We start from the raw sequence: 27755 nt of genomic DNA on the forward strand, positions 1-27755 counted from the left end.
TGTAATTATTATTACATGTGTGCCTATTATGTTCTTTTTGGGCTCCTTGTGCAGAGAAAATTCCCTGAGGGGCAATAAAGGTTTCATTTATATAATAATAATAATAGGATATAATATGAATAAAGATTTGATAAGAGACAGGAGCTGCTGAACAAAAATAAAACACACACACACACACACACCGTGGCTAGCAGGCCTCGCTAGCACGCTAAAGTTTTCCTTTGTTCTCAACAAGAGATGTGTGTGTTTCCCGTGTTTCCCCATGATTGTTACAGTTGATCTGAAAATAGGCGAGTAATCTATGGTTCATGTCCCGCCAAAGAACTTATTGATAAGAAGCGCTGAAGAGGGACAATCGCACACAAGAAACCTGCCATTTTGGAGACACCCATGACGATGACACCACGCAAAAGGAGACGATTTTCGGGCCAAAATGGCGGCAGCGCTGAGCTAACACTCGCTTCTTTGTTTGCTTCTTTGTGTACTCTTCGACTACTCCACACGTCAAAACGTGCTAAAACATTTATATTATACAGTCTATGGCTAAAACACACATCTATCCATAACTATATGTTCGCACAGTCCTAAAACAGAAACAAAACGTAACGTTAGGGCTCATGATTAAATACAAACTCACCGAGGAGGAAAATCCAGGAGGATGTTTCCAGAGCTCCCACACTGCTGCAGCCATTAGGCTAAAAGTAAGTCCCATAATGTTGTGTGTTGTGCTGCGTTCTGCGCTGGACCGCACTCGCAGATAACGTTTAAAGAATCTTCTTATAATCCAATCCATCACACGCACACGGTGTTAGTGTAACGTTAGCTTGGGCATTCCATGTGAATTCACTGCCAGGAATGTAAACAAAAGGGCTTATTGGCGGATACCAAACAAAGGCCGACCGACACCACACGAGCAGCCAATCAACATTGGTATGCAAATCCTTTTGTTTCCCAATCTCCGCAGATGAAACTAGTCGTCTTTTATTTAACAAGATTAACGCATTTAACGATCCCAAAACGTCTTCATTTTATATGGAATGGATAGTTCAAATAATATATTTTGTACTATTGTAAAAAAAGCAAAACCACATTTTTTCAAAAAATAACTTTGATCCTCTGCTGTACAGAACTGCCACGGCCGAATTACGGTACCTCCCGACCGCAGGCGTCACATATAGGCTACTCCTTCCGAATTGCGCACTCCTTATAAACTGCTTGGCTTGGATGCACTGCATCTGAGAGCCGTCTCTGTGTACTGACTTAATGCCTTCCAGCTAAGAAATAACAGCCATATGCCTGTTAAAACGTATTTTGCCATACTAGAGCATCCCATTCATGGTGTGTTTTGTTTGTTTGTCTGTCTGTCACATGGCACATTTATTAGGCCATTTGTTACTTTTTCTGTTAATTGCTTGAGTCACTAAATGTGGTGAAATATTGACTGTTATTTCAGATGAGTATTTCTTTGTTTATCTAATAGGTTCAAATGCTAATATCGCCAAATTAGCCAGGCTATAGGCTATGTTTGCTGCTCCGGGCCGATACGCGCTTTAGACTAGAGTGTGCGTTCTCAAGGTGTAGCCTATTTATTTTGCTCTGTGGGAGATCTCCCACAGTGGAGTGGGGGAGAAAGCAAGCGGGACAGCTGTGCCCAGTCCCTGAGCAGCGGCTGGGCGATTCTGAACAACACAGAGTGCAAACAATCGCCCCGAGTAGTGCTTTGTCTGTCACAATCAATTTCATTTAGTTTTTATTCAATCAGAAATACATATTATCTAATAAAATAGTCACACTGTAAAAAAAAAAAAAAAAAAAAAAGAGTCCGTGGCAGCCGACATCTAAATAAAAGCAGCCCACATCTAAATAAAGGCTATTTCTCACCAATGTCTGAGTCGCACTCAATAACATCCTTCCCCAGGCAGGCTGATGTCGCTGTCCATCGGCAGGGGTGCTGAAATGTAGCCTAAACCAACTGTAAAAACTAATATTTTATTGTAGGCTACTGCTTTAGGATACTTTAGTTTCCTCTTCTCTCTCTCTTTCTCTCTCTCTCTCTCTCTCTCTCTCTCCCCCCACTCCACAGCTGTCCACGTAATCTAACATTATGCCTCCACTCGGGAGTAGCCTATGGGCCGGCGGGACGATGACATCACTGAGGGTGCAGTTATGGGGAGGGGGCTGATATTTTTTTTTGTAGTAAAACATTAGGTTATATACCGCCATGCCTATTTCTGCACTTTTTAACCATGCAATAGCATCTGAAAGGCTAAATAACAACACAAGAAACTAAAGACTATTTCGAAATCAAGTAAAAGATTTATTTCACAGCAGTGGTGAAATGAAGGCAGTATTAAACCTGCGTCCTTGCACAATGCAAAATGTCGGGAACTGTCTGCACTCTGAGTCTGAACATACAGTCTATGCACAATCACGAAAGATAGAATGTAGTTGACTACAAAAATAAACAAAACCTAAACAAAATAATAGTCAACATGCCAGGGTCATTAAATAGGACAATGTTCTCCCCAAGGTTCCTCTGCACCTCCTCTCCTGGCTGTCTCCCTGTGTAGAGAATTCCATCTATTGCATAAGGGACCCTTGCATCACACATCCAGAAGATTTTTATCCCGTACTTCGCAGGCTTGCTGGGCATATACTGCAAGAACTTGCACCTGCCCCGGAATGGCACCAGCTGTTCATCTATGGTGACACAGTCACTAGGGATGAACCGTATTCTGCAATTATCCAGGAAACAGTCCCACACGTATCTAAACGCCGCCATGTGGTCTGTTTCCAGACGTAACGCCCTGGTCCTCTTGTCGTCAAACCATATGAAGCGGCGGATATCCTCATATCTCCTGAGCCCCATGGTGGCCTTGTACATTGGATTTTGCAGCGGATCCAGAAACAGCTCCCGCAAGGCCACATCCCAGCTCTTGTCCCCCCCAGAAAGGAGGGTTACACCAATAAAGGCCATGAATTCCTCTTTCTCGACGCTTCTCCACTTTTTCCCTTTAGCTGCGGCTGCTCTTCGTCACTCTAAGTTGGTGCATTTTAGAACCTCCTCAATGATATTGTCACTGATGAACATATCCCATGCATCTTTCGGTGAAACAGCTCTTGATCCGGGTGTAGGTCCTGGGCAGCTTCTGAGCCTCAGAATGTTATGGCTTCTTGTTCTGCTGGAAGTGGGGGGATTCTCATTCCAGTAAGACCCCTTTTTACTCAGTCTATTGGACTGGGTCTGCGTTTCCTCTTCTAAGGACTCATCAGATGAGTCACCTATGTCTATGTCTTCTTCATCTAGGAGAGCTGGATTTGAAGACACACCCACATCTCCAGCTTGATCCTGTGGCACATAGTCCGGGTCATCATCCTCAGATATTTCAGACTCAGAATCATTTCCAATCGCCTCCTCATCTGGTTCTTCATCCAGCATCCTTAGAACCATCTCAGCTGTAAATCTGTGAGCAGCCATACTCTGGATAAAGCAAATCAAATGTACAATACTTTCAAATGCACATCAATTTACATTTCTATCTTGAGTTTTATGTTGGTGACCCAGCTATAAGATTAATTTAGCTAACAAGAATATAATATGTCAACAGCTAGCTAATAGTATTGGAAACATTTCCCTTTCTGACAAGTAATGTACAAAAATTAAATTATGCCAACCCTTTCACAAGGCATCAAATATTTTCTTAGGTAGAACAATTGTAAAACAACTTACTTACTTATCAGATGTTCAAAGGCAGCCGTGCTGAGTAGACAAATGTGTGTCAGGTGAGTAGTTGTCCGCACCAAATACATTCCTAATTGCAAACATGCTCAAACTCAAAAGGTTCCTACCAAATGCCACAGTGAATGCAGGTGGGTCATTTCTGACCCATGTGTGTGAAGTTGATGTGTGAATACAAAAGCTGTGCTTGTTCATAGAGTAAGAAAGGAAACATAAAAAGTATGATTTGTGCTGAATAAAAACATGATATTTACTGAATATATGTGATAGTAAATGATAAAATACATTTATTTCAGATATATAGCAAAGCAACGCTCAGGCTTACATGAAATAACATAGAAAATAGATGTGGGTCCTTTTTGACCCATGTTGTGCATTGGAAGGGTACTAATACAAAAATCTTTTTTATTCAAAAAGTATGAAGAGAAAGAATAAAATAACAATGTTTAATGACCAAAAACAAGTTAATTGAGGAATACCTGGAATACTGAAAGATTAAATTAAGTTATTGCAAAGATACAGATCATAAAAACTCGGTTGGGTCACTTTTGACCCATGTTGTGCATCAAAGGGTTAAGAAGAATTGCTGCTTCTAATTGTATATACTTGGCGACATTCAATTCAGTTCAAATTTGACTGGGTGGTTAATTACACATTTTCATGTGGTGTGACAAACTCAAAACACATATTTATGTTTGGTTTCCAGGGACTTTAAATGGAAGCAAATGTCATTCTCTTCAATCAAAACATCATACCCTTTAATTAAAACAAGTGAAGAAACATGTTTTAAGAAGTGATTTAAAGACTACAATTGTGTGTATTGTTGAATGATGATTGACATTGCTGATTACCTCCCGTCAGGACGTGAGTGTTTCGGGGCGGGCCCAGCCAGAGTCCTGCCCTCAGCACCACAACCCGCTCAGCCTGTACTGCGAGGACGAGCGGACGGTGATCTGTGGTCTCTGCGGCAGCATCGGAGCGCACCGCGGTCACAGAATCACCCCCGTCAGCTCGGTCTACAGCCGCATGAAGGTAAGATCACCCTGTGTACTTTTACTTCTACTTGAGTAAATATCATTATAAAGTAACTGTACTTTTACTCGAGTACCATTTTTGTTTAGTCTACCCACTGCTGAGCATTAGCTAAACTACTAAAGGTAAGTGTTAAATGGCTGACGAGGTCTCATTTGGACCCGCTCGTTTCACAGCATATAACACTGATCTAATGGATCCCTGCTGACTAAACAGCAGGAAGTGAGGATGATGTGAGATGAGCTGCCCTGGGAGGGTCAGAGGTCATGACACTGAAGCCTAACTGGAAATTAACCAGAGCTTAAAAGAATAGTTCACCCAAAAATGAAACTTTTTTCCATCTTGTACTCACCCCCATGCCAAATGAAGCACAGGTGAAATGTGTCCATATAACACACATGGAGGTTGCCAGCACAATTTCATAGAAGACTGTGTCACCTTCTTTTCAAAAACGATGGTGAATGTCCCTGTTTTCAGTGCTTCCCTCTCCAAATGTGTCTGTGCTTTCATGCATGCATGCATTCAGCATTTCTGTAAATTGAACTCATTCAAATATTGCAAACAAACCAATGCGAGTCGCTACCGCTTCAAATGCTGGCAACATACTTTCCAATTGGTGGCAGTTAAGTCAACACTATTGTTTTCTTCAGTTTTACATGCAGGGCCTCTCTGTTCTTGCTGTTCAGTCCCGCAGTTACTGCCTCGATGGTTTTTGTTTGAGCAGACCACTACACACAGATGAGTTGGAGGTCACACAGTTGTTCCAGGGCGTATCCTGTGTGCATCTGCCCACCCAACACAGCGTTTCCATGCCAGGGGAGATGGATCTGTGCACCTCACCTCCTGTGTGTCATGGTGACCTGACCATGCATGGACATATTATAATATGGACTGAGGATCGGTCCCGTTTAGTGTAGCCGCTGCATGTTAGATCGCCGCTCTGGCGGCAGGTGCCAGTATAGGTCACAAGGGCCGCCTCCCCATGTTAGTGGATGGGGAAATCACAACCGAAATAATTACAGTACACGTCAGATAATTTTTTTCCAAAGGTGGGTTGTATCATTTTAGATAGTTCTTATCATGCTAATGCATGTGCAAGTGGTCATTTTTCTGATCAGTTTGTATTTAAGTACGGTAGTTATTTGACATATAAAAAGGGATGACTGACAGCTGTGGCAGCCAGTCTCAAGCCGTCATTGGCTGGACAGGCTCTTCACCTTATAGATCTATTTTACATAGAGAAGACACTGCTTGGTAAAACCATGGGTAAAACAAAAGGAAGACACTGCTTGATCTGTCTACCAGACTGTATATCGATGGACCGCAATAAAAAGGACATTGTTTTGAGAAAGGTGCGCGAGGAAGTAACGTTGATTGGGGACTGAAGTAAGTTCAGAAAATATGTGTTTTATTAGTTACTCCAGCTACGTTATCAGTTATTTTAATACACAATGGTTTTAATGGAAGTAGGCTAGCATTACCCGCTTGTGTTAACCGGCTGTTTTGCCAGTTTTTGTCAGCTTAATATTACTATACAACCGATAACGATAGCTGGAATAACACAATAATAGACACATATTTTCAGAACTTACCGGTTTTCCAACTACCTGCATATGCCAGGAAATGTGTTTTATAATGTTAACTCCCGGGTCTAACCATAACATGGGGCCTACACAAGTGTACACAACCACCAGCCATTAGCTAATAGCTAACGCGTTAGCTTTAGCTTATACTGACACTGGAGGTTTTATTTTTGGTATTAAAGCAATAAACGTTTTTATATAGATATCTCAGGGTCGTGCTTTGACTGTGGGGATGTTCGTTCTTCACAAGCTCCTCTCTTAGCTGTTGTAAGGATATACAGAGAAGAGACCAGGCAGCCTGGCTAACACACCGGGCTAACGTTGGGTAAAACAGAGGGAAGACAATGCTTTATCTGTCTACCAGACTGTATATCGATTGTTGTGTCTTAACAGAATGTTGTAGGTTTAGTTTCAAGGGAACAAACCAACACTAGATCGCAGCAGATCAATTCACAATGCTTTATTCAGCGAGAGAGCCAAACACACGTCTACTCAGTTTGGAAGGCACCTGGACAGAACATTCCAGAATCAGGCTGCTCTAGCTCTGATCTTTGGCGCAGCCAATCAGCTTACACCAATTGAGTATTAACCAATTAAGAGCACTCTGCTCTACTCACAGTGCACACAATATTTAGCATTAGCCTACTTGGTTTCAAACACCACATCATGGACCGCAATAAGATAGATAGATAGATAGAGTACTTTATTAATCATATAAAAGCCAATGTCAAAAATATGTCAGACATAGATACCATGTCAGAAACATGTCAAGAAAGCACAGCATTTAAGTTATCCTATCTACAATAACGTTAAATAAAATAAGATAAGGAAATAAATTGCACCTGTAATTTACAGCTGTAGCAAGCACACATGTTATATGTGGCCAAAATGGACATTGTGCAACATCATTATAATTATAAAGTGACATACAGCAACAGCAATGATGAAATGAGGGTTCACCAGCGTATCTATGGGAGGTGTGTGGAGTAGAGAGGGAGAGGGAGTGAAAGGAGGAGTCTGCCCTCCCTGCATGTACACAACTTATTATATATGCTAATTGCAGTGGGCACAAAATACCTCCTGTAACGCTCTTTAGTGCAGGGGAGCTGCCGGAGCCTCTGACTGAACACACTCTGTTGTCCAGTCAGTAGGTCGTGTAGGGGGTGTGTCACATTGTCCATTATTTTGAGCACTTTCTCCAGCATCCTCCTCTCCACCACCACCTCCAGGGGCTCCAGAGTAGTTCCCAGCACAGAGCCAGCTTATCAGTTTGTTCAGTTTCTTGGAGTCTCTGGCTCTGATACTGCTGCCCCAACTGATGGCTGCGAAGAGGATGGCACTTGCCACAACAGACTGGTAGAAGGTCTGCATCATCCTGCTGCACACCTTGAAGGAACCGAGCTTCCTCAATAAATATAGTCTGCTCTGCCCCTTCTTGTGTACAGCCTCGGTGTTGCAGCTCCAGTCCAGTCTCTTGTCCAGGTGGACGCCCAGGTATTTGTAGATGTCCACCCTCACCACCTCCTCACCCCCGATAAAAAGGACATTGTTTTGAGAAAGGTGCACGAGGAAGTAACGTTGTTTGGGGTCTGAAGTAGTAAGTTCAAAAAATATGTTTTATTAGTTACTCCAGCTACGTTATCGGTTATTTTAATACATCAATGGTTTTAACGGTGTCAAGCTAGCATTAGCCGGCTTAGCTTCATTCTTTAATGTCGGCATAACATTACCAACAATCTAACAACCGATAATGATAGCTGGAATAACAGACACATATTTTCAGAACTTACCAGGTTGTCCAACTGCCTGCGTATGCCAGGAAATGTGTTTTATAACGTTACAACTCCCGGGTATAAAATGAGCCTACACAATACCAGCCATTCACCCATTCATTCATACACCGATGGTGGCAAGCTGCCACGCGCGGTGCTGGCACACCATCAGGAGCAATTTGTGGTTCAGTATCTTGCCCAAAGACACTTCGACATGCAGCCTGGAGGAGCCGGGAATCGAATCGATCCACTAATCGAAGCGATTAGTGACGACCCGCTCTACCTCCTGAGCTACAGCCTCCCCACATAATCTCTGTCATCTGCTCGCTAATTATGTGTGTCAAATATGGTCTTAACACCATTCAATCAAAGAGTACAACTTGAAGTGTAAATGTCGCATTTTGGCACATCCCATCGCGATCGTGTCTATAACACCAACATGTTATGATAGCCTATTGTAGCCTAGATTTTTTCTTTTCATTCCATTGACATTATTATGCAGTTTTGAGGAGAAAGCAACAGGCTAAGTCCAAGAACACAGGAAAGGTACAATGAAAACAATATAGCCTATGATGGGTTCGTTTAGTTTAAACGAACCCATCATATTTATGATGTAAATATGATGTATTCCTGTTTAATTAAGCCTAAAGAAAGACACTGGCGGGCCTACATTAAATGTCTCTTTGCATCCAAGAATGTGAAATTAAATAACTTGAAAGATAATCTAAATTAAGAAGTTGCCTACCTGCAACAAGCCAGAGATGAGACGTGCAGTCTGTCAACAGTCCGATCGGGTAGGCTACACCTTCTCTCTTAGCTTGCTGTGGCACTTTTCTTTATGGTAAACCAGCGGGCATAGACTGTAAGACCCGACACTTGCATTTCTAAGTTTGAATTTGATCTAAGTGATAGACGCATGGTTGACATAGCCGAATTTACTGCCTCAATTCATAGATTACAGGGCCATTTAAACAGAAAACAGAAATCCATTAAGAATTGAGAATTGCAGAGGCGTTTAGGAATTGTCTGATAGGCACGAGGTTTTTTGGCTGCCCAATTCTGTTCTTCAGGCTCTCCTCCGCACCGCACTCCTCCCCACCGCCCCCGCGCTCCCCCCGCCCGCTCTACTCACCTTCGGCAAAAAAACAAAGACTCCTCATGTCTAGAAAGGTATGTTATATCCATAAACAATTTGTCACGTATTGAGCCAAGTGATACAGTAGGCTATGTCTAAGAAAGCGGACAGTGAAGCTTCAGATGTTTCAGCACCGAGGACAGCGCAATGCGCTCTATGCATCGATTAGTCTCGCTAGCCAGCCTCTCTTGCTTTCTGTCAGAGAGTCTGGCGTCGCGGAAACAGGCACGGGGATCAGCCCGCCCCTGCTCTAAAGCTGCTCTCCCATTCGAGCGGCTGTTTCGGTGGCAGCAGGATATCCGCTCCCCCGCTTGCAAGCTCTGTCACGCTCTGTCATTGGCTCCGACCATATGTCAATCAGAGCGGCTTCCGCTCCCATGGCATGTGTGTCGCTGTAATGCTCCCGGCCGCCGAACAACGCTAACTAGCTAGCGTAGAAAGCTAACGGCAGAAATCTATGGGCTAACTCGTTGCTACATGCTGAAAATGGCAAGTTTTGAAGAAGATATGGATTGTGCAATAAAGAAGGCCTGCTCGGCACTTTCGGTGGATGGTTGTAAAGATATCCAGAGAATATGTTTAGAACATTTGCTGTCTAACAGTCTAACAGTCTGTCTTTATGCCTGTGCGCTCTCCTCCCGTCTAAATGTTCCGCCGACACAAGTTCCACCCCGAAACTATTTTCCAAGGGCACTAACGTTAAGCACCGCCCAAGACGAAGCTGATTGGTTAACCCAAACAGAGCATTTTTTTCGCAATCCCACAATGGAAACCTGCGACGCCAGACTCTCTGACAGAAAGGAAGAGAGGCTGGCTAGCGAGACTATGCATCGATTGATGAACATTTCAACACCACCGTCGATGGACAGCGACAGGCTGTCACAGACATGGTCTGCCCATGTCACACACACCCTGTGTGTGTGACACAGGGTGTCCTGGTTTTACTTGATCTCAGTGCAGCATTTGACACGGTTGACCACAGCATCTTGCTGGATAGGCTCAGGGACTGGGTGGGTATCTCAGGGAGCGCACTAAGTTGGTTTGCCTCTTACCTAACAGAGAGAAGTTTCTCAGTAGCCGTTGGCCCTTTTAAATCTGACTCCTCCCCCCTTTCGTGCGGTGTGCCACAGGGATCCGTGCTGGCGCCAGATCTTTTCGGCCTGTACATGCTTCCCCTAGGCCTTTTAATCAGTTCTTTTAAGGGTATTTCTTATCATTTTTATGCAGACGACATCCAGCTCCATTTCTCTTTTAAACCCGATAACTTAGAGAGTCTCAGTATCCTTCATGAGTGTCTGGCCGCCATTGAGCAATGGATGGCGAGCAATTTCCTACAACTAAATGCTGCCAAGACAGAAGTGCTGATCATCGCTAGCGACAGCATTGCCTCCAGAGTGGCGAGCCACATGGGATCCCTCAAGGGAAATATCCGCCCCTCTCTGAGAAATTTAGGTGTTTTCTTTGAGCAATCTATGCATTTGGATAAACATGTAAATTCCCTAACCCGCTCCTGCTTCTACCACCTCAGAAATATTGTCAAATTACGGTCCATTGTATCACCTGCTGAACTGGAAATAGCTGTACATGCTTTCATTTCCTCAAGACTCGATTATTGTAACTCACTTTTCACCTGCCTTAACCAATCATCCATAAACCAGCTCCAACTTGTCCAAAATGCCGCTGCAAGATTGCTCACCAGGTCAAAAAAGTCCTGCCACATCACCCCTATCCTAGCCTCTCTCCACTGGCTCCCAGTGAATTTCAGAATTCAGTTTAAAGTCCTGGTCTTAACCTATAGAGCCCTCCATGGACAAACCCCGGTTTACATCTCCGAGCTTCTCCATTCATACTCGGCCAGTCGGTCTCTGAGGTCGTCCGACCAGGAGTTACTGGCGGTGCCCTGGACCAGATTAAAAACTAAGGGTGATAGAGCCTTTGCGGTGGTGCCCCCAAGGCTCTGGAATACTCTCCCTCTAGACCTGAGAGTCTCTTCCTCTGAACTTGTGTTCAAAAAGCAATTAAAAACTTTCCTGTTCAGAAAAGCTTTCGGCCATACATAGATTTTACCGACTGTTTTGATTTGTTTTGATTTATTTCATTCTTCTGCTTGCAATGTCTGTCTTTATTTTTCTGCTAGCTTAATTTTGCATTTTCTTAGATATGCTTTAATTATATGAGATGTTTTAATTGTATTACTTGTTTTAAACTGTATGTGGTCCTCTGTGATGCACTCGTGCTACGAAGAGCGCTATATAAATAAAGGTTACTTACTTACTTACTTACTTACCCTGTTGTGAAGCTTGATAAAAACAAATCTCTAAATCTAAATCCTGCTTTGCAGATAAACATTTTATTCACATGCCTTTCTACATGTTGCCTTTGCCAGAGCCATTCAGGTGGTGTCTCCTCATATAGACGCATGGTCAATGGGTCAGCATGGCCGGGGGAAATCCTAACACTGATAGACAATGATGGCAGATGATGGTAGCCTACCACTGAAATATTTGGTGCCATGGCACATGGGCGTAGCGCAGTCCCAGAATGGGCGAGAATGGGCGTTTCGGCCTTAAATACCGGCCTAATGATATCTTCCTACCTGGCGTTAATTTAGCGCTTTGCGCTTTTGAAAACCAGGCCTATTCAGTGCGCCAGTTGCGCGGAGCGCTCCTCTGCCTCTCCTCTGTCACCCATCTCTGTGTCACTCCCTCTCTCTTGCTCATCAGTCTGACAGGCACAATACGACTCTCTCTCTCTCTGACTCCCTCGCTCAGACAGACACAACACACGTCCGATAGAAAAAATAAGTTGTAAGTTCACTGCCTGGCATGTGAAATCTCCCAGCATGCATTGGGCTAATCCATTTCGCTAATAAATAGCAACCAAATAAGCCGAAATAGATATAAAGGTAGATCTAAATAATGTGTAATGGTAACACAACCTGCAATTGTAGAACATTTCAATATTGGACCAAATAAAACATCGAAAAACACCACCCTATGTGAAACATATATGTCATATTGGGGCTATATATATCCCTTGTAGATTTAACGTGATTTAGATGAGTGACAGTGTAACGCGGTTCTACTGTGATGTCCGCTCCAATAAATTGGCTCTACTTCACATTTTAGTTTTACAATAAAAACACATTTATGCAATGACTTTACATAATGTAGGCTATATTTATGTGCATCATCCTACCTGTGCAGCAGGGGAGAAGAAAAGGTAGCAAAACAATATCATTCTGGACAAACTTTCACCAATCTAATTAATCTCATCATACGGATATGCTATATTTTTCTAGCTGATGCGTTTAGAACATTCTTTTCACTTTGCTCTTGCTATAGTGTAGCGTATTTACATGCTTGCAGTATTTAAACTGCAGTTAGATTGGTTTGAGAATAATATGGAATAATAGCCTATATATGGAGACAGACAAGAGGGGATAAAAGGGAGGGGGGGAGATCAGAGCCCTCAGCTTTTCTGAAGCCGGACTGGATCGCTCCGTGGAATTGGAGCTGAAAAGTGAAGCATGTGATTCGTTTACTGCACTTACCCAATGAGCAGATATTGCATAATTTTACACTTAAAAGGCGTGGTTGTAATGCTTAAAGGCTGCGTGTAGCGCCAACACCAAGATATCGAGTGGGCTGGTCCACACCCACTGATCTGCGCTGCGCTGGGCGCTCAGCGCAGTTTATAGGCTGATGCAACGATAGGGGCCATAACGAGCCCGAAAAATGACGCATTGGACAGCTGTCTCATAAGTTTGACAGCTCATTAACCCGACAACGAAAATCTCACTAATCCGACAGCTCGTTAGATAATGTGCTCTGACAGCAGCGCAAGTCACTCTTCTCATTCAGTCTAGACTGAAGCCTACAAAACGGCAAATTTCTCCGCTGGTTTTCTCTTCTTCTCTCTCACCCCTCCCTCCCTCTATTATGAACATATCCTAATGTTTTTGATCATTCAACAATTCCAATAGGCTGCTGCATGGTACTGCACTGCTAGGCTATAGCCTATGCTATAGCCCGATGTGCATTATTATTCATATCCCCACACTGTACGATATACTATGGAAACACACTGGAACAGGCTGGAAGGAAAAGAACGTTACGTCGTAGCCTATAGGCCTATTGTGTCTTTCGGAGCGCTGCAAAAATTGTATAATAAAAAATTTAATAATAACATAATTTACTGCTGCAACCTGTTTTAAACCACATGACGGATAGTGCAGCTACTGTAGGAGTTGTTGGTGATAGATCTAAAATAAATGTTTGTGCTCCTATAGCAATCTTAGCTGCTGAAAAATGCCTGTAACATAGGCTACCTCACCTGTGCGTAATGCTGCCTGCATCACACAGCCTGCGCTTCATAGCATCCTCCCAACTATCTATCCAACTACTATCTATTATCCATCTGACTGGTCATGATCTTCAAAAACAGTCATAACAAATGATCAGAGTTCATTATCAGAGAGTCATGTTACTCTCACAGGCGGCAGCGGCGCTAATATTGTTCCCTAAATGATCGATCACTGAAAAAAATCCTGTATTCCTGATGATTTCACTGTAGAAACTTGGAAACTGCATGGCTGTTGGATGCGCGCGTGGAGAGACAGGGCGCTGCCAGTTTGTGATTTAATACACACACTCGCTCTCTCTCCCCCTCTCTCTGTGTGTGTGTGTGTGCACCCGGCAAACGTCTCCTCCCACAGCAGGTTTACTACATTATGTTCATGAGAGAGAGGGGGGTGAGAGAGAAAGAAGGAGAGAAAACCAGCAGAGAAATGTGCTGTTTGCGCTGCAGTCAAAGCACATTATTGTCGGATTAGTGAGATTTTCGTTGTCGGGTTAACGAGCTGTCGGACTAATGAGATGTCTGTCCAGTGCATCATTTTTCGGACTTGTGAGGTGTCGGACTAGGGGGCAGTGCCCGAAATATTCTTACCGACGGTGTAAAGCATGCTATGGTTTCGCGTTTTACTGATTTTCATGAAAATTGGTGGAAGGGTGTAGCATGGGCCAATGAGAAACCCATAGCCTATATTGAGGAGCCCATTCTCCAATAGTTTTGATGAAGGATTTAGTCTGAAAATCTAAAGATATCCTCTTTCAGCCAAAGTCCATCTGCAACATCATGATCAAACAAAATGGAATTACAACCAATTTTAATTGAACAAAAAACCATAACATGTTGCTTGCTGGCTCGCATCAGTTTCAATTTCTACCTGCTTGCCGATTTAAATCAAATGTGCATTGTCTCTCCAAAGCCAACGAGCCAGCAGCCAAAAAAAACATATGCACACAGCAGCAGCATCCCGATTCCCGCGGACGGCCGACACGAGATCAAAATGGAAAAGCAGACATAGCTGGGCAAGTTATTTTTTAAACATAGCTATAGCTAATGATGGTGCAAGTGGCTACTTCAGCCGAGGCCAGAAAGACGACAGAAAGCATCAAGCTCCTGCTACTCCTGAGAAGAAGAGGTCGAGGCGCCCTTAGGCTATATCGATAAAAGTTTTATTGCTGTTTAAATGTTATTTCTGAACGTAAATTCAAACCTGAACCGAATTAATTAATTAATTAACGAGTGGTGAGGCTCTCCTCACTAACTTTGCACCTCAGACCGGCAGTGCATATAATTATTTTGAAACAAACGTAAACAAAAATGATTTTAAAATGAAAATTTCGTTTGCTAAAAATATGTTATGTAGGCTATGTAAAAAAAGATTCAATTGATCTTTTTTCAATAGCTACATTTTGACTGGGTTGGTAAATATCCTATAAGGAATCTATAAAGAATTTTGGAACGATACCGGTTGCATTGGGGCCAGTGAAAATCCTAGCGGAATCCCTGCTGTCCGTGGTGCTGAAATTGAATGGAGGGAGAGATAGACACACATCACTTTGGTTCAATCAGTATAATGAATTTATTTATTTGGCATTTCCAACCTGGTGCTTGAGCGGCGACCTTTTAATTTGCTGGCCCATGTCAACAAATACCGGCTAAAAGCTGCAATTACCAGCTAACGGAATCCCTGAACTGCGTGTCGGGGACCGCCTTCCATTCCGAAACACCACCGTTCCGACACACCCCCACTCAGAAACCCCCCCACTCCGAAATTTAAATTGATTTAACCCCCCCACTCCGAAACCCCCCCACTCCGAAATAGATTTTCAAGTCCATATTTCTCAGAGTTTCCTGTATTCCTGCAGCTTGAAATAAACGTTTCAACTCATTGTTTTATTATTATATGTCACTGTCTTCATATAATTTCGCTATAGCAGTAAACAAGGTGTAAATGTGGGAGACGTTTTATTAAGAGTGTTTTCCTTTCACCCAGGGGTGAAAGTGGATTGGCCGGTACTACTACTCCAACCTTCATCGCATCATTGTTCTCGTCCCGCCCCAGCTTCATGCATCCCTGAACACGCATATTTTTGACATTGTGTAGTCTATAGCAAATTATTTATTTAATTATTTATTGTGCAAGTTAGTAGCCTACTTAATTAACCTGTATACAGTGTGGCACAATTCTGCTTGTGCTTTAAGTAAAACAGTTGTCTAATGGTAAAGTAAAGGCGAAAAATAATTATGCAAAGGACAAATAATATGAAAATGAATAAGCAAGAATATGAAAATGAATTAAAAAAGGCAAATTTTAAATTGCATTTTGCAATTTAAAATGTGCCAAACATCTTTGAACAACACGTCTTTATTTTAATTTTGCTGGGCTCCACAATCATTTCGAGGATTCGAGGCAACACATTTAGCAGCATCTGAGAGAGAGAGATTGAAAGAGAAAGAGAGAGAGAGAATTGGCACACAGCCTACAGAAGTTTAAAAGTCCAAACGAAAATATTTATTGACAAAAACTATTCTAATCAATTCCATAATTCAAAGTAGATTTTGGGAAAGCTTTCACGGTTTGGTTCATAGTTCAGGTTTGGTTAATATTTAGACACACCAGATATATTATATAGACACAAGAAATCACAGAGTGCAAGCTGCAGGCTGCGGCTCCGCCCGACTCGCCCGAGTACTTTATCTGACACCCGGTTCAGCACCCTGCACAGCTGCCTGAACGTGAACTGGAAGTCAAATCAAATTCGGAGTGGCGGACCTTATGAAAATCGGAGTGATGAGATTTCTGAGTGGCAATATTTCTTAGTGGCGGAATGTCGGAGTGGCGAGATTTCTGAGTGGCGGCATGTAACCGTGCTCCTGCTCAGTGAGGTATTTAGCGTGTAAGAGCTCCTTTTCAAAGCTCTTAGCGCAAAGTAATTGCGCACTGCTCACGATAGGATAATGCCATCTATCCCCACATTTTAGCGCTGAAACGCCTGCTTTGGCATGTGGCACGCCTATACCCAGAACAATTATAACAGGCATGCGCTTGTGCCCGCCCCCAATTTGCATTGCGCACCAACGAGCGCAAACGCTAAATTACCACTTTTGGGAAGATAGGGCCCACTATCTCTAATGTGACGGACAGCAAACACACCAGGCTGAGCACGTTGCACCAATAGATCGTTCATTTTCTCATTGCCACTATGATAGAATGTTATGAGGCACTGTGTGTCCGAAAATAAGCTAGTTACAGTACCAAGGTGGGAATTTCATCGTTTTAGGGGCAAGACCATTTGGCCTTTGGCATCGCATATTTTTTAGGGCGCAATGCCACATACCAGGGCACAAAGGCCATTGCTCTATTGACATCCTGAAGAGCGATTTTTATGAAATGTGTGTTAAAATGAGCCATCCTTTGTATAGGGCAGGTTACATTAAACTGAGACCACTGACGCTTTTAAAGCAACTGCCAGTAGCAGGCTGGTAGCAAGGCACTGCCAAGGTGGCCTTAGGGATCTCAGGGCATCACGGCCAGAGGGAGGGGCAATAGAGACCATGGCCTCCGTGTAATCCCACCTTGTACAGGACTTGTACATGCCCTGTATTCCTCATTTCCAGGTCGCAACTCAAAGCATATTATCGTTTTGAATCATGAGTGACCATAAAATATTTCAGTTGAAGCAAATATAAAAAATTACATTGGGGGAAGAAACTAAATTTAATTCCCCCGTCTTCATTTTTTCATAAGAGAAACTTCTGCGGGGGGGCATGGTGGCTCAGTGGTAGAGCTGTCGCCTCACAGCTAGAAGGTCCTGGGTTCGATTCTCACCTGGGACGCTGTGAACGCTGAAGGAATGCGTGCCGCAACCAGGATAAATAAACTAATGGGGGATAAAAATGGGATAAAAAATAGAGGGGGAAATATAAAAAAGAAAGAAAAAAGAGAGAAAATTCTGCAGGCAAGATGGCCGCCTAGTGCCTACATGAGCAGACTATTCTAAGCCCATAATTGTTCATATTTACTTGGCCAATAAATATGTAAAATACAAAATAAAACAAACAGTAATGTCTTAATTTAATGTAGAATGCATAGAACATGTAACTCAGGGATATTTAACTTGCTTTGCCCGGGGGCCACTTTCGTAAAATTATAGGAGGCCAGGGGCCAGGTAATAAACAAACATGAATACATTTTTTCTGTAGCTGATTGTAGGGTTTTGGGGTGTCAGCCGGAGTTTAGTCTGACAATTTTGTGCACACAGATAGTTAGTTTAAGTTAGTTAAGTACATATACGTGCCTGGGTGGTGAGCAGACAGCGGTATTTGACAATTTAGCTGCAGCTCAGTCAAACTGTATTTCACAATAGTTTTCATTGTGAATTAGAAAATGGTCGGGGGGCCACTCTGCACCCCATCGTGGGCCGCACCTGGCCCCCGGGCTGCAAGTTGAGTATCACTGATGTAACTGGTTCTTTAAACTCGCATTCCCAGAATAACGTTAACGTCTTATGGTGGCACATTTGCCTCGGTTTTCAAACAGCAGTACATGTGGAGACAGCCTGTTCCCTGGTTCTCTGTGGAGCCCACCCGCGTAGCGCTAGAACACGCTTGATTTGGGGGTAGAACATTGCCAACTCCATTCCACATAACTATCAAATCATCGACACGCTATGGCCCGCCTTTCAACCCTCTTTCATCTCAGGCAATATCTGTTTTCAGTCTGATATGTCACCGACCCTCTCTGAGACCCGGTTGATGTGGGGCCCTATCTTCCCAAAAGCGCTAATTTAGCGTTTGCGGTAGTTTAACGCCATGCGCAATGCAAATTGCGCGATCATATGAGGTAGGCTGTTTTTGGCATTTCGGGAGACACATCGGACCAGGGAACATAGCGGGGAACATAGAACCCTATTTGGGAAAAGCGGGGAACATAGGACCCTTTTTCTATGTTCCCCGGTCCCACAAAAATGGGGAACATAGGACAAGGGACGGGACAAAGCGTCAATATGCTACGTGCTCGGAGTGAGAACGTGTTGACAATGGACATAGGCTATTTACCTTCATAACCCGGAGGCAGGGCTGGTTCGTGCATATAGGCGACATAGGCGACCGCCTATGGCGCTATCTTGTGGGAGCGGCAAGATGAGGCAGAAAAAACAAACAAACCCACACAATAAAACCAAAATAAAATAAACAACATAGCTGTGGTGGTTCGTGGTTGCTGGTTGGTTGATGACATTTTCTGCCTTATAGTAATTTGCTGAGGAATGGGTCAATGTGGCGCTGCATCAATGACTGGACTTCATGCACCTGCAGCACCCGCCTACCTGCTCCCGCGGTGGCCCGCCCTCACCCCAACAACGCCACAACAACAAAGCGGAAAAAAGCGCCAGTTAAACATATTGCATCCATCAAGGATAAAAATGTTCTCCAAAAACGCACAAAACTGGAAAAAGCCCTGACACACAGCGAGCGACTCCACAGATATTGACGGACAGGAACTTTTTGCGGAGTTGAGAGGCTTGAGCAGACGTCTATCAGCTGGAACTAAACCACTAGATGCACTGAAGTTCATCTGTGAAAATGACATGGCATCCGTTTTTCCAAATGCTTTTATAGCATTACGAGTGCTTCTCACCCTCCCCGTTTCAGTTGCCTCGGGAGAACGCAGTTTTTCCAAGTTGAAATAAAGAATTACCTTCGGAGCACAATGAAACAAGATAGACTGAATGGACTGGCCACCATTTCCATTGAACATGATTTGGCACAGAAAATCGCAACACGTTCTCACTCCGAGCACGTAGCATATTGACGCTTTGTCCCGTCCCTTGTGCGTCGCTTGTTACTAACATGGTACCCTTGAGCGACTCATGAAACGACTTGGGCTTTCCGACTAAACTCAATGTAAACCCATGGAAGTCATCTTTGACGCTTATGGCAACTGCTCCCCCATTAGCCTAACTGCTCCCCCATTAGTCAACTGCTCCCCCATTAGGGTCTGGGGGGAGGAGCCCAGCATTGCCTGGCCACACCCGTGAATAATTCTGGTAGTTAAGACCACCCAAATCCCGTTTGCCGTTTGCGCAGGCATTTTGGGGCGCAGATGATTTTGGCATGGCTCTAGTTTCCGCCTGCGACACGTGCCATGAACGTTTCCGCATCGCCGCCGAGAATTGCATCCCCAACATATTTCGGGGCTGTTTTGACTTAGAAATCATGGAGGTCACGTCTACCAGACAATTATATCACTTTTAAACAGTTACATTTCTGTATAAATCATTACAATATGTCCCTGTGAGGTGGGGATGCGTTTTACTGCTGCCTGGCAGGGGTGCAAAACGTGGCATAACACCTGGACAGCGGACTGCAATCTTCCCTGCTTTAAGGCACGAGCAAACAGGTGCGCAAGTGCTAATAGGGGATATCGCCTGTATAAGGATAGGGCCCGTGGTCTTTAAGAACATAGAATTTCCTTTTGTCATTTCTTAATCTTTCCAGGTTTCCAGGGTCTTTAAGAACACATTGGTGAATTGTGCCCATGGCCTTCACTCCTAACAGTTCATCTCCTCCATAAGAAAACCTGCCATATGCTTAGTATAGAGGGAGAGGGATCCTGCTGGTGTTACAGCCTCACTCTACTTGTTGACCACATCAGTTGACTCGGATCAGACGCGGCTGCAGGCCGAGTAAACAGAGAGCAGTTTCATACTGTTGACAGTGCAGATAAGGATCTGTTAGCTGGCTAGCCACCACTTAACAAAGTTTACATCTTATCACCAAACCGCCACGAGTGCGATAACGACCTTGGTTAGGCACAAGGTTTCACCCCAGTTTCCATCAACAAAACAACAAGAGGAGGTACGGTGGTGCAGTGGTAAGCACTATCGCCTCACAGCTCGAAGGTCGTGGGTTCGATTCCCACCTGGGCCGATGTGAACACTGAAGGAATGCGTGCCCGTCCGCATGTCCTCGAGTGCCCACCACCCGGGTGGGGGTCGGCAAAATGGCCTTTCTGTGTGGAGTTTGCATGTTCTCCCCGTGCCTCCCGGGGGTCTCCTTCATATAGGAACCCCCTTCACAAAAACATGCAACATCCTGGTTGCTTATATGGTTCCTCCTCTGATCGTTAAGGGCGCCTGTTCAGAGGGAGGGGAACTGGTTGGAATAGCGTGAACCTCCCACGTGCTATGTCCTACCGGTGAAGCTTCCTCTGGCAGGTGAAAAGAAGCGGCTGACTTGACTGCCCATGTCTCGGAGGATGCATGGAATCAGTCTCGGCTCTCCCCAGATCGGCAGAGGATGGAGTAGCAACCAGGATTGAGTAATTCAAATGAGCACTAAACGGGGGATAAAAATGGGATAAAAAATCGGGGAAAAAAAATAAAAAAATAAATAACAAAACAACAAGAGACCGACTGCTGTTCTAGAGGTTAGAGAAGCAGGATAGTGAGGTTCCATCAGAAGACAGATGCACCAATGTGTTCTCAAGATAGAGCTTCATAAATTACATGAGAAGACATTTTAGGAAGTGCTTATAGTCCATGGGCCAGAGTTCAAAATTGCACTTGTCCGTACTACTCAAGGTGGCAAAACTTGTTTATCATTTTTGATAAGATACATGTCTGTAGATGATATTTTTAGTTAACCACCCAAGTAATTTGCATTTTAGACACTAGTGCATATCCTGGTTTAGGCTCATGGTCAGGACATTTTTCGATGTTTTATACTATTGTTTTTGGTCCTATTTCAAAGGGGGCCTTCTTAGCTTTCATTTAAGGCAAATATAGAGGTCACTTGAGCTCTTCAAACCATCAATGATATTTTCCAAAATGTTTGCCTAAATTATACACTTTCTTTTAGCTCTGTGGCATCAAGGAACATCAGAGACACAAAACACAAAAACAGGAATGCTCACAGCACTCAAAGGATTCAGGAAATGTATAATATAGCCAGAATATTTCATTGTGAGGTGATTTCATCATTAAATTAGAAGGGTATTGTTACTAAGAAACTATAGACCAAAGCCAGTTTATACATTTGTTTAAATACACAATGGAAATACAGGGAGGGAACTACTTCAATCTTATAAACCAGGGTTTTTCAAAGTCTGAGACTGTGGGCCTCCCCCCGGACAAACTTGGAAGAAGGTGCACCCCTCACTTAATTCCTGGATGCCTATGGGATCATGATTATATTATTTGATCCCACGGACATTCAACAATTGTGCCAAGATAACCTGATATTGCTGTTTGACATACTTCAGACTACAACAATTACTTAGAAAAGGTATATCTGAAGGCATTTATGTGTTTCTGGGGAAGTAGCAATTCCCTAAAACTACTAAATCACTGAACTATCTCTTTAACCAAATTGTGGGGGCACGGTGGCGCAGTCGGTAGCGCTGTCGCCTCACAGCTAGAAGGTCCTGAGTTCGATTCTCGCCTGGGACGCTGTGGGTGCTCGAGTTGTGTCCCCCCCATATCTTCAGTGCCTACTGCCCAGGTGGGTTATCTCGTCGAAAGGGCCTTTCTGTGTGGAGTTTGCATGTTCTCCCCGTGCTCCCCAGGGGGTTCCTCTACGTAACCCCCCACTAAAAACATGCAGAAGATCGTCATCCGACCAGTGACGACAACATCCGAAGTTGGTCCCCAGGCGCTGGAAAGAAAAAGCGACCACTGCTCCTGGCCTGCCCCCGGAGGAAAGGACAAGCCAGGATGGGTCAAATGCAGAGGACAAATTTCACCGGCCACTGTCAGCATCAGTGTGTTTGTGGCCGCATACATGTGTTGGTGTGTGACTGTGTGACAATAAAAGACGGGCTTGTCCGTCACTGTGTTAAAAAAAAAAAAAATCACACACATTCACATTCATGTGATCGCTTTTTGATAATGAATGTAACATTTTTTCACTTTCATTCACTGAGAATTCCCTGAAATTGCTTGATGCCCCCCTGGGGAGGCCTGCCTCCCACTTTCTGTATGAACAACAGTGGAACATTATAACAAACTGCTCATCTCTCTCGTCATCTGACTCCCCAAGATCAAAGTCAGGTTCTTGACCATCCTGCAGTTTTCTCCCACCCTCTCTGCTGTCTTTGCAAAGGGTCAAGTATGTTTTATATTGGTTTCTCTTTGCTACACTCACCCTGAAACTAGAGTAGGTAGCTGGTGAATGTTGCGGCCTGTCTCATGGTGCTGTAGATTTTTCTATCGTACTCATTGATAGTTTATAAATCTCCAAATTGGGCCTCTATGAATGAATTATGGCAAAAGGGATATTAACATCATATATTGTGCTGTGTATTGATACATGTTTTCAACTAGTATTTACTTATAATATAGTAAGTATATAGAGCCTGAAATAATCCTGGTTAATAAACTTTAGGCTTACTACCAACTAGGAGACGAGGCTAAGAGACCACCCAAAGTGCTTCCATCTACAAAACAATTATGGGAATAACCTACTAGATCAAAGATTTAAACATTGGTTGCTGTTGGTAACTAAAATGTGTTATCTTATTTTCAACAGACATGAGACAGAGGCCAACTTGGCCCGGCAGCAAATGAAGCTGTACAGGAAATATGTGTAGAAACTTACCTTTTCACTGTAGGTTTTTAAGATGGGTGAAGGTCTGTCTTAAAGTTAAGGAAAAAATCAAGAACAAATTTGAGAACTTTAATTTCAAGAAAATTATTTATTCACATTTTCTTTTTTCTTAAAGACCCCCTAAAGCAGGGGTTCCCAACCTTTTTTGGCTCGTGACCCTACTTCGATGTAACAAAGATCTAGGGACCAGAGACATTCAGACATTCTTCCCTGTATAAATAAAGGCAAAATAAAAAAATAAAAAATTCTGGTACACCATCGATAATATCAGGAAATAAAGGGATTATAACCATGAGAGTTTTATTTTAAGAAATAAATGCCTCTAATATAAGGCTTCCAAAGGCTTCCATCAATGGGCCATAGGCTCAATCACCATTGTGTTAACTCACTATCAGAAAGATTGTGACTTAACAGACGTTTATTTATATTATCACTTTAAATAAAGCACATGTGATTTTTATACGTCTATAATAATAATCGTGAAACCGTGATAATCGTGTTTTTTCTCAGACTATAATTGTACATCAACATGTATAATTGTTGCATCCCTACTCTGCGGCTCAGTAAATAAAGGCCCCGGTCAATATTAAGAGCATTTACGGTAATACGGGGCTCAGAGCAGGTAGAAAATACCGTTAAGGCTAATTTCGAAATATTTTCTTTGTTTTAAAAAGCCATCCGTAAATAATGTTTATTATAGTCTAGTTTCCAAATCCAGGCCTAAACAAGGATATTAGACATACCAAACACATAAACATATCGGAAACAATACTTTCCTATAATCATGTAAATGTAAGGTTAATGCCTGATTATGCTACAACTGTAAACAACAACAACATGCCTTTGCTGTTACCACGGTCATAAAGTGATGCACTGCACGTTATGATTGTAACCAGATAAGAGCAGCTGTAATGTTAGGATGTAACATTATATAACCTGCGCGATTACAGGCAATCACTTGTTCTGGCAGATACGACATGGGAGTGCAATGTGCAGCAGACGATGTGTTTGGGTCAGCCAGAGCCTACCTCACGTGGAAAAACAACTCTGCTGGTTGTGTGACAGCAGAGCAAACAAGTTAATTCTTTGCACCAATTGTCAAACGGTTTGCGCTTATATTTGCGCATTCGCAATTCATAACGTTAATTGATTATCTGCGTCTCCCTGCTCATTTGCACGTGCTACTATCTGGAGGTGGGGGAGTGCACCTATATGAGGAACACACACACGCGCAGGTCCCAACAACACCCCCTCCCCCACACACACTGACACACACGACCAGTGTTGGGGGTAACACTCATTACAAAAGTAACATATTACATGTAATGTATTACTTTTAGCAGTAACTCAGTAATATAACTTATTCAATTCAATTCAATTCAATTCAATTCATTTCATTTATTTGTTCGATAGGGGACAGGTGTACATTAATGAACATTTAAAAAAATGTAAATGCACGACAATTGCAGTCACAGGACTGATTTCCATTGTTAGTCCCCCTGCCAGATGATACAGGCTTAGAGTCCTGGTAGGGGTAAAAAGTAACATAGTGCAACAAAAATATATTTAAAATGTAAACACAATGCAAAGTGCAAAGTGCGAACCTGAGATTAGAGCTCTACATAGCTAAGTACAAAGTGCAAAGTACAAAATATACAGGAATATACAGTATTCAAGGCCGGATTAACGATAGGGCAACCGGGCAGGTGCCCCGGGGCCCTCGGGGTGAAGGGGCCCTCCAAACATTTTTTTTCTTTTTTTTTCTTTTTCTTTTTTTTTGGTCGGGCTCATGTTGGGCTCCACATAACTATGACACAAATCTAAGACCAATCAGGACAAAATAAAATGTGTTTCCAAGAAGATTAAGTCTGATGATTTAGTCTCATTGGATGCCTGTGTGGGCAAGTGGTGACCAGGGGCGCGGGAAGTGGGGGTGCTTGTGGTGCTGTGGCACCCTCTGCTGTTTTGTATTGGAAATGTAATGTCAATTATTTTTTCATCATTGTAAAGCCACAGCACAGTGAAGAGGATATTAATGTGAAGATTAGCCTCTTCCTTTTGCTCTCAGAGTGCATCAGATTCATGCATTTTACTTTAAAATGTACAAAATTTCTTTGTCCAGGGGGGGCACAGCCCCCCCTAGAAACCACCCAGTCAGACTAATATTTTTATCCTGCTGGTGCTACCTGTTTGCAAAGCCTCGAATCGCCTATGAGTGAGTGAGAAACAGAATCTCAGAAACTGAATAATGCCAGAACAGTATAATACTAATGTTAATTTAAAATGAGATATTCCTCTAAATATGGCGAAAAAACATCCAAACAACCGGACGATGGGTAGGGGGGCCCCTGGGAGCTTCAGTGCCCCGGGGCCCCTGGGGGTGTTAATCTGGCTCTGACAGTATGTTACTAAAACCTGAGTTTGGGATCAACATCCAGCTAAAAAGTAAAATCTACAAAGAAGACTTACTCAAACAGATATAAGAGAATAAAAAAAATACAGAGATACAACACACATATCCATACAGTATAAACATACTGTTATATTCCCTAGTGATGAGTACATAGTTGAGTGGACTTCAGCCATCTCTTCACTTGACCCTTAAACATGCCTAGTGTTGGGCATTCCCTTATGGCCGACGGAATTGTGTTCCACAGTTTGCCACCCTTGACAGACATAACTGTCTGGCCAAAGGTGGTGCGCCTGTATGGGATAACACAATCCCCTCTAATTGAGGCTCTGGTGGTTCTGGTTGTGGATCCAGATACAGGTCTCTGATTGATGTACTCATTTAGCGGGGGAGGGGCAAGGCCATTTAGTACCTTGAAAACAGTGCATGCATATTTAAAGGAAATAAAGTTATTGAAACTTAGTAAGTTGTGTTTGACCAGGATGTTACAATAGTGGTAGGAACAGTTTTTTTAATCAAATACTTTTAGTGCTCTCTTATAGAGTGACTCAAGTGGTTTGAGTGTGGATGTGCATGTGAGAGACCAGCTGGTCACACAGTATAGTCCAGGTGAGAAAATATCATAGCATGTAAGAATGTCCTGGCAGAACCTACAGACATGCTGTGTCTAATGTGTTTGAAGTTGAGCAGGTTGAATTTTACCGAGTTAGCTACCTTTTTGACCTGGTTCTTAAAGGTCAGTGTGGGGTCTAATATCACACCTAGGTATTTGAATTCTGATACTAATTCCAGTTCTACATCATTGAAGAAAACATTCGAGCGGGTTGCTGCATGAGGACGTTTGGTGAACATCATGCAAACCGTTTTCTTGGTGTTTAACAATAGGCAATATTACTTATAGGATTTCAGTAATATTATACCAGTTACTTTGTCAAGTAACTCAAGTTACAAATTGAGTTACATTTTATTAAATTAAAGCACATATTTAAAAAAGATACAATAATTTCCAATCAAACTATGTGTTTTTATGCAAATAACCACTATAGATGACAATAACAAAGGAAAATAATAACATTTAGAATTTTGGATTGTTTACACTGACTTCAAGGTGGTTGAAATTATTTTTCGGGATGTTCCGGGGCGGCGATGTCATTCTACTGCTGCTGTTGTTTTGGTCAAAGTAATGCAAAAGTAGTGTAATAAGTAATGAGTTACTCTACACAGAAAGAAATATTGTAAAGTAACGTATTACTTCCAAATGAAAGTAACTAGTAATATGTAGTATATTACATTTTGAAAGTAACTTGCCCAACACTGCACACGACTTAGCTTATTGTGTCCTCTAAAGCAGTGGTTCCCAACCTACGGTACGCGTACCGTAGGTGGTACTTGCGCCCCCTGCTGGTGGTACTTGGAAGGCTCTGTGGGAAAAAAAAAAAAAAAAAAAAAAAGTTTTTGTGCAAAATCCATGGTGGTCATTAGTAGTAGTTTTCAAACATGTGAAAGTTAAATAATAATAATAATTATTAATATTATTGGCAGTGTTTCTCAAGGTAGGTGGTACTTGCGCCCCCCCCTGCTGGTGGTACTTGATCCCTGGAATCCCAATGTTTAAATTATGAAATAAACCCAACTTTAAAATCAATTGTAAAACATGTTTATCTATCAAAATAATACTACGAATGAAAATAAACTTGTGATCATTGAAATTGAGGTTTATTTTGTTGTCTTGAGATTTAGAAACAAATATTTGTTTCTGACGGACACTATACCTGTTGCGCATGCACAATTACCTGCCCGCCCCGCATGGTTACACAAGTGGTGAACAAAGACGAGGAGGGATGCTAAAGTGGATCAAAACGGGAGGGAATCGTAAAAGAGCTGTAGTAGAGGAGAGCAGCAACGATGAAGCACAAGGAGGTGAAGACAGCAGTCAACCCAGCTGCTGCAGGTTGCACATAGGCTGCAGGTTAGAATAAATTTGCCTCCTGCGTGAACTGTGCATAGCTGAATAGACTGTATTTTAACGTCGGTCATATGGTGGTACTTGGAGAGCCAACTACTTTCTCAGGTGGTACTTGGTGTAAAAAGGTTGGGAACCACTGCTCTAAAGACACTGCAGAAG

The 27755-nt window shown here is 42.8% G+C and overlaps 1 protein-coding gene across 1 annotated transcript in view; it reads left to right on the top strand.

Moving 5' to 3' along the window:
* LOC310789218 (E3 ubiquitin-protein ligase TRIM50-like) overlaps positions 1 to 27755 on the top strand; it is a gene marked incomplete at both ends in the record, with an annotated part of 138639 nt that overhangs the window by 47630 nt on the left and 63254 nt on the right. The window contains one exon of the mRNA XM_083650806.1: positions 4601 to 4771. Within this exon, the coding sequence (XP_083506932.1) occupies positions 4601 to 4771 (171 nt within the window). The remainder of the gene's footprint in view (positions 1 to 4600; positions 4772 to 27755) is intronic.

This window comes from Poromitra crassiceps (assembly GCF_964638095.1).
Source record: "Poromitra crassiceps genome assembly, chromosome: 14".
NCBI lineage: Eukaryota > Metazoa > Chordata > Actinopteri > Beryciformes > Melamphaidae > Poromitra > Poromitra crassiceps.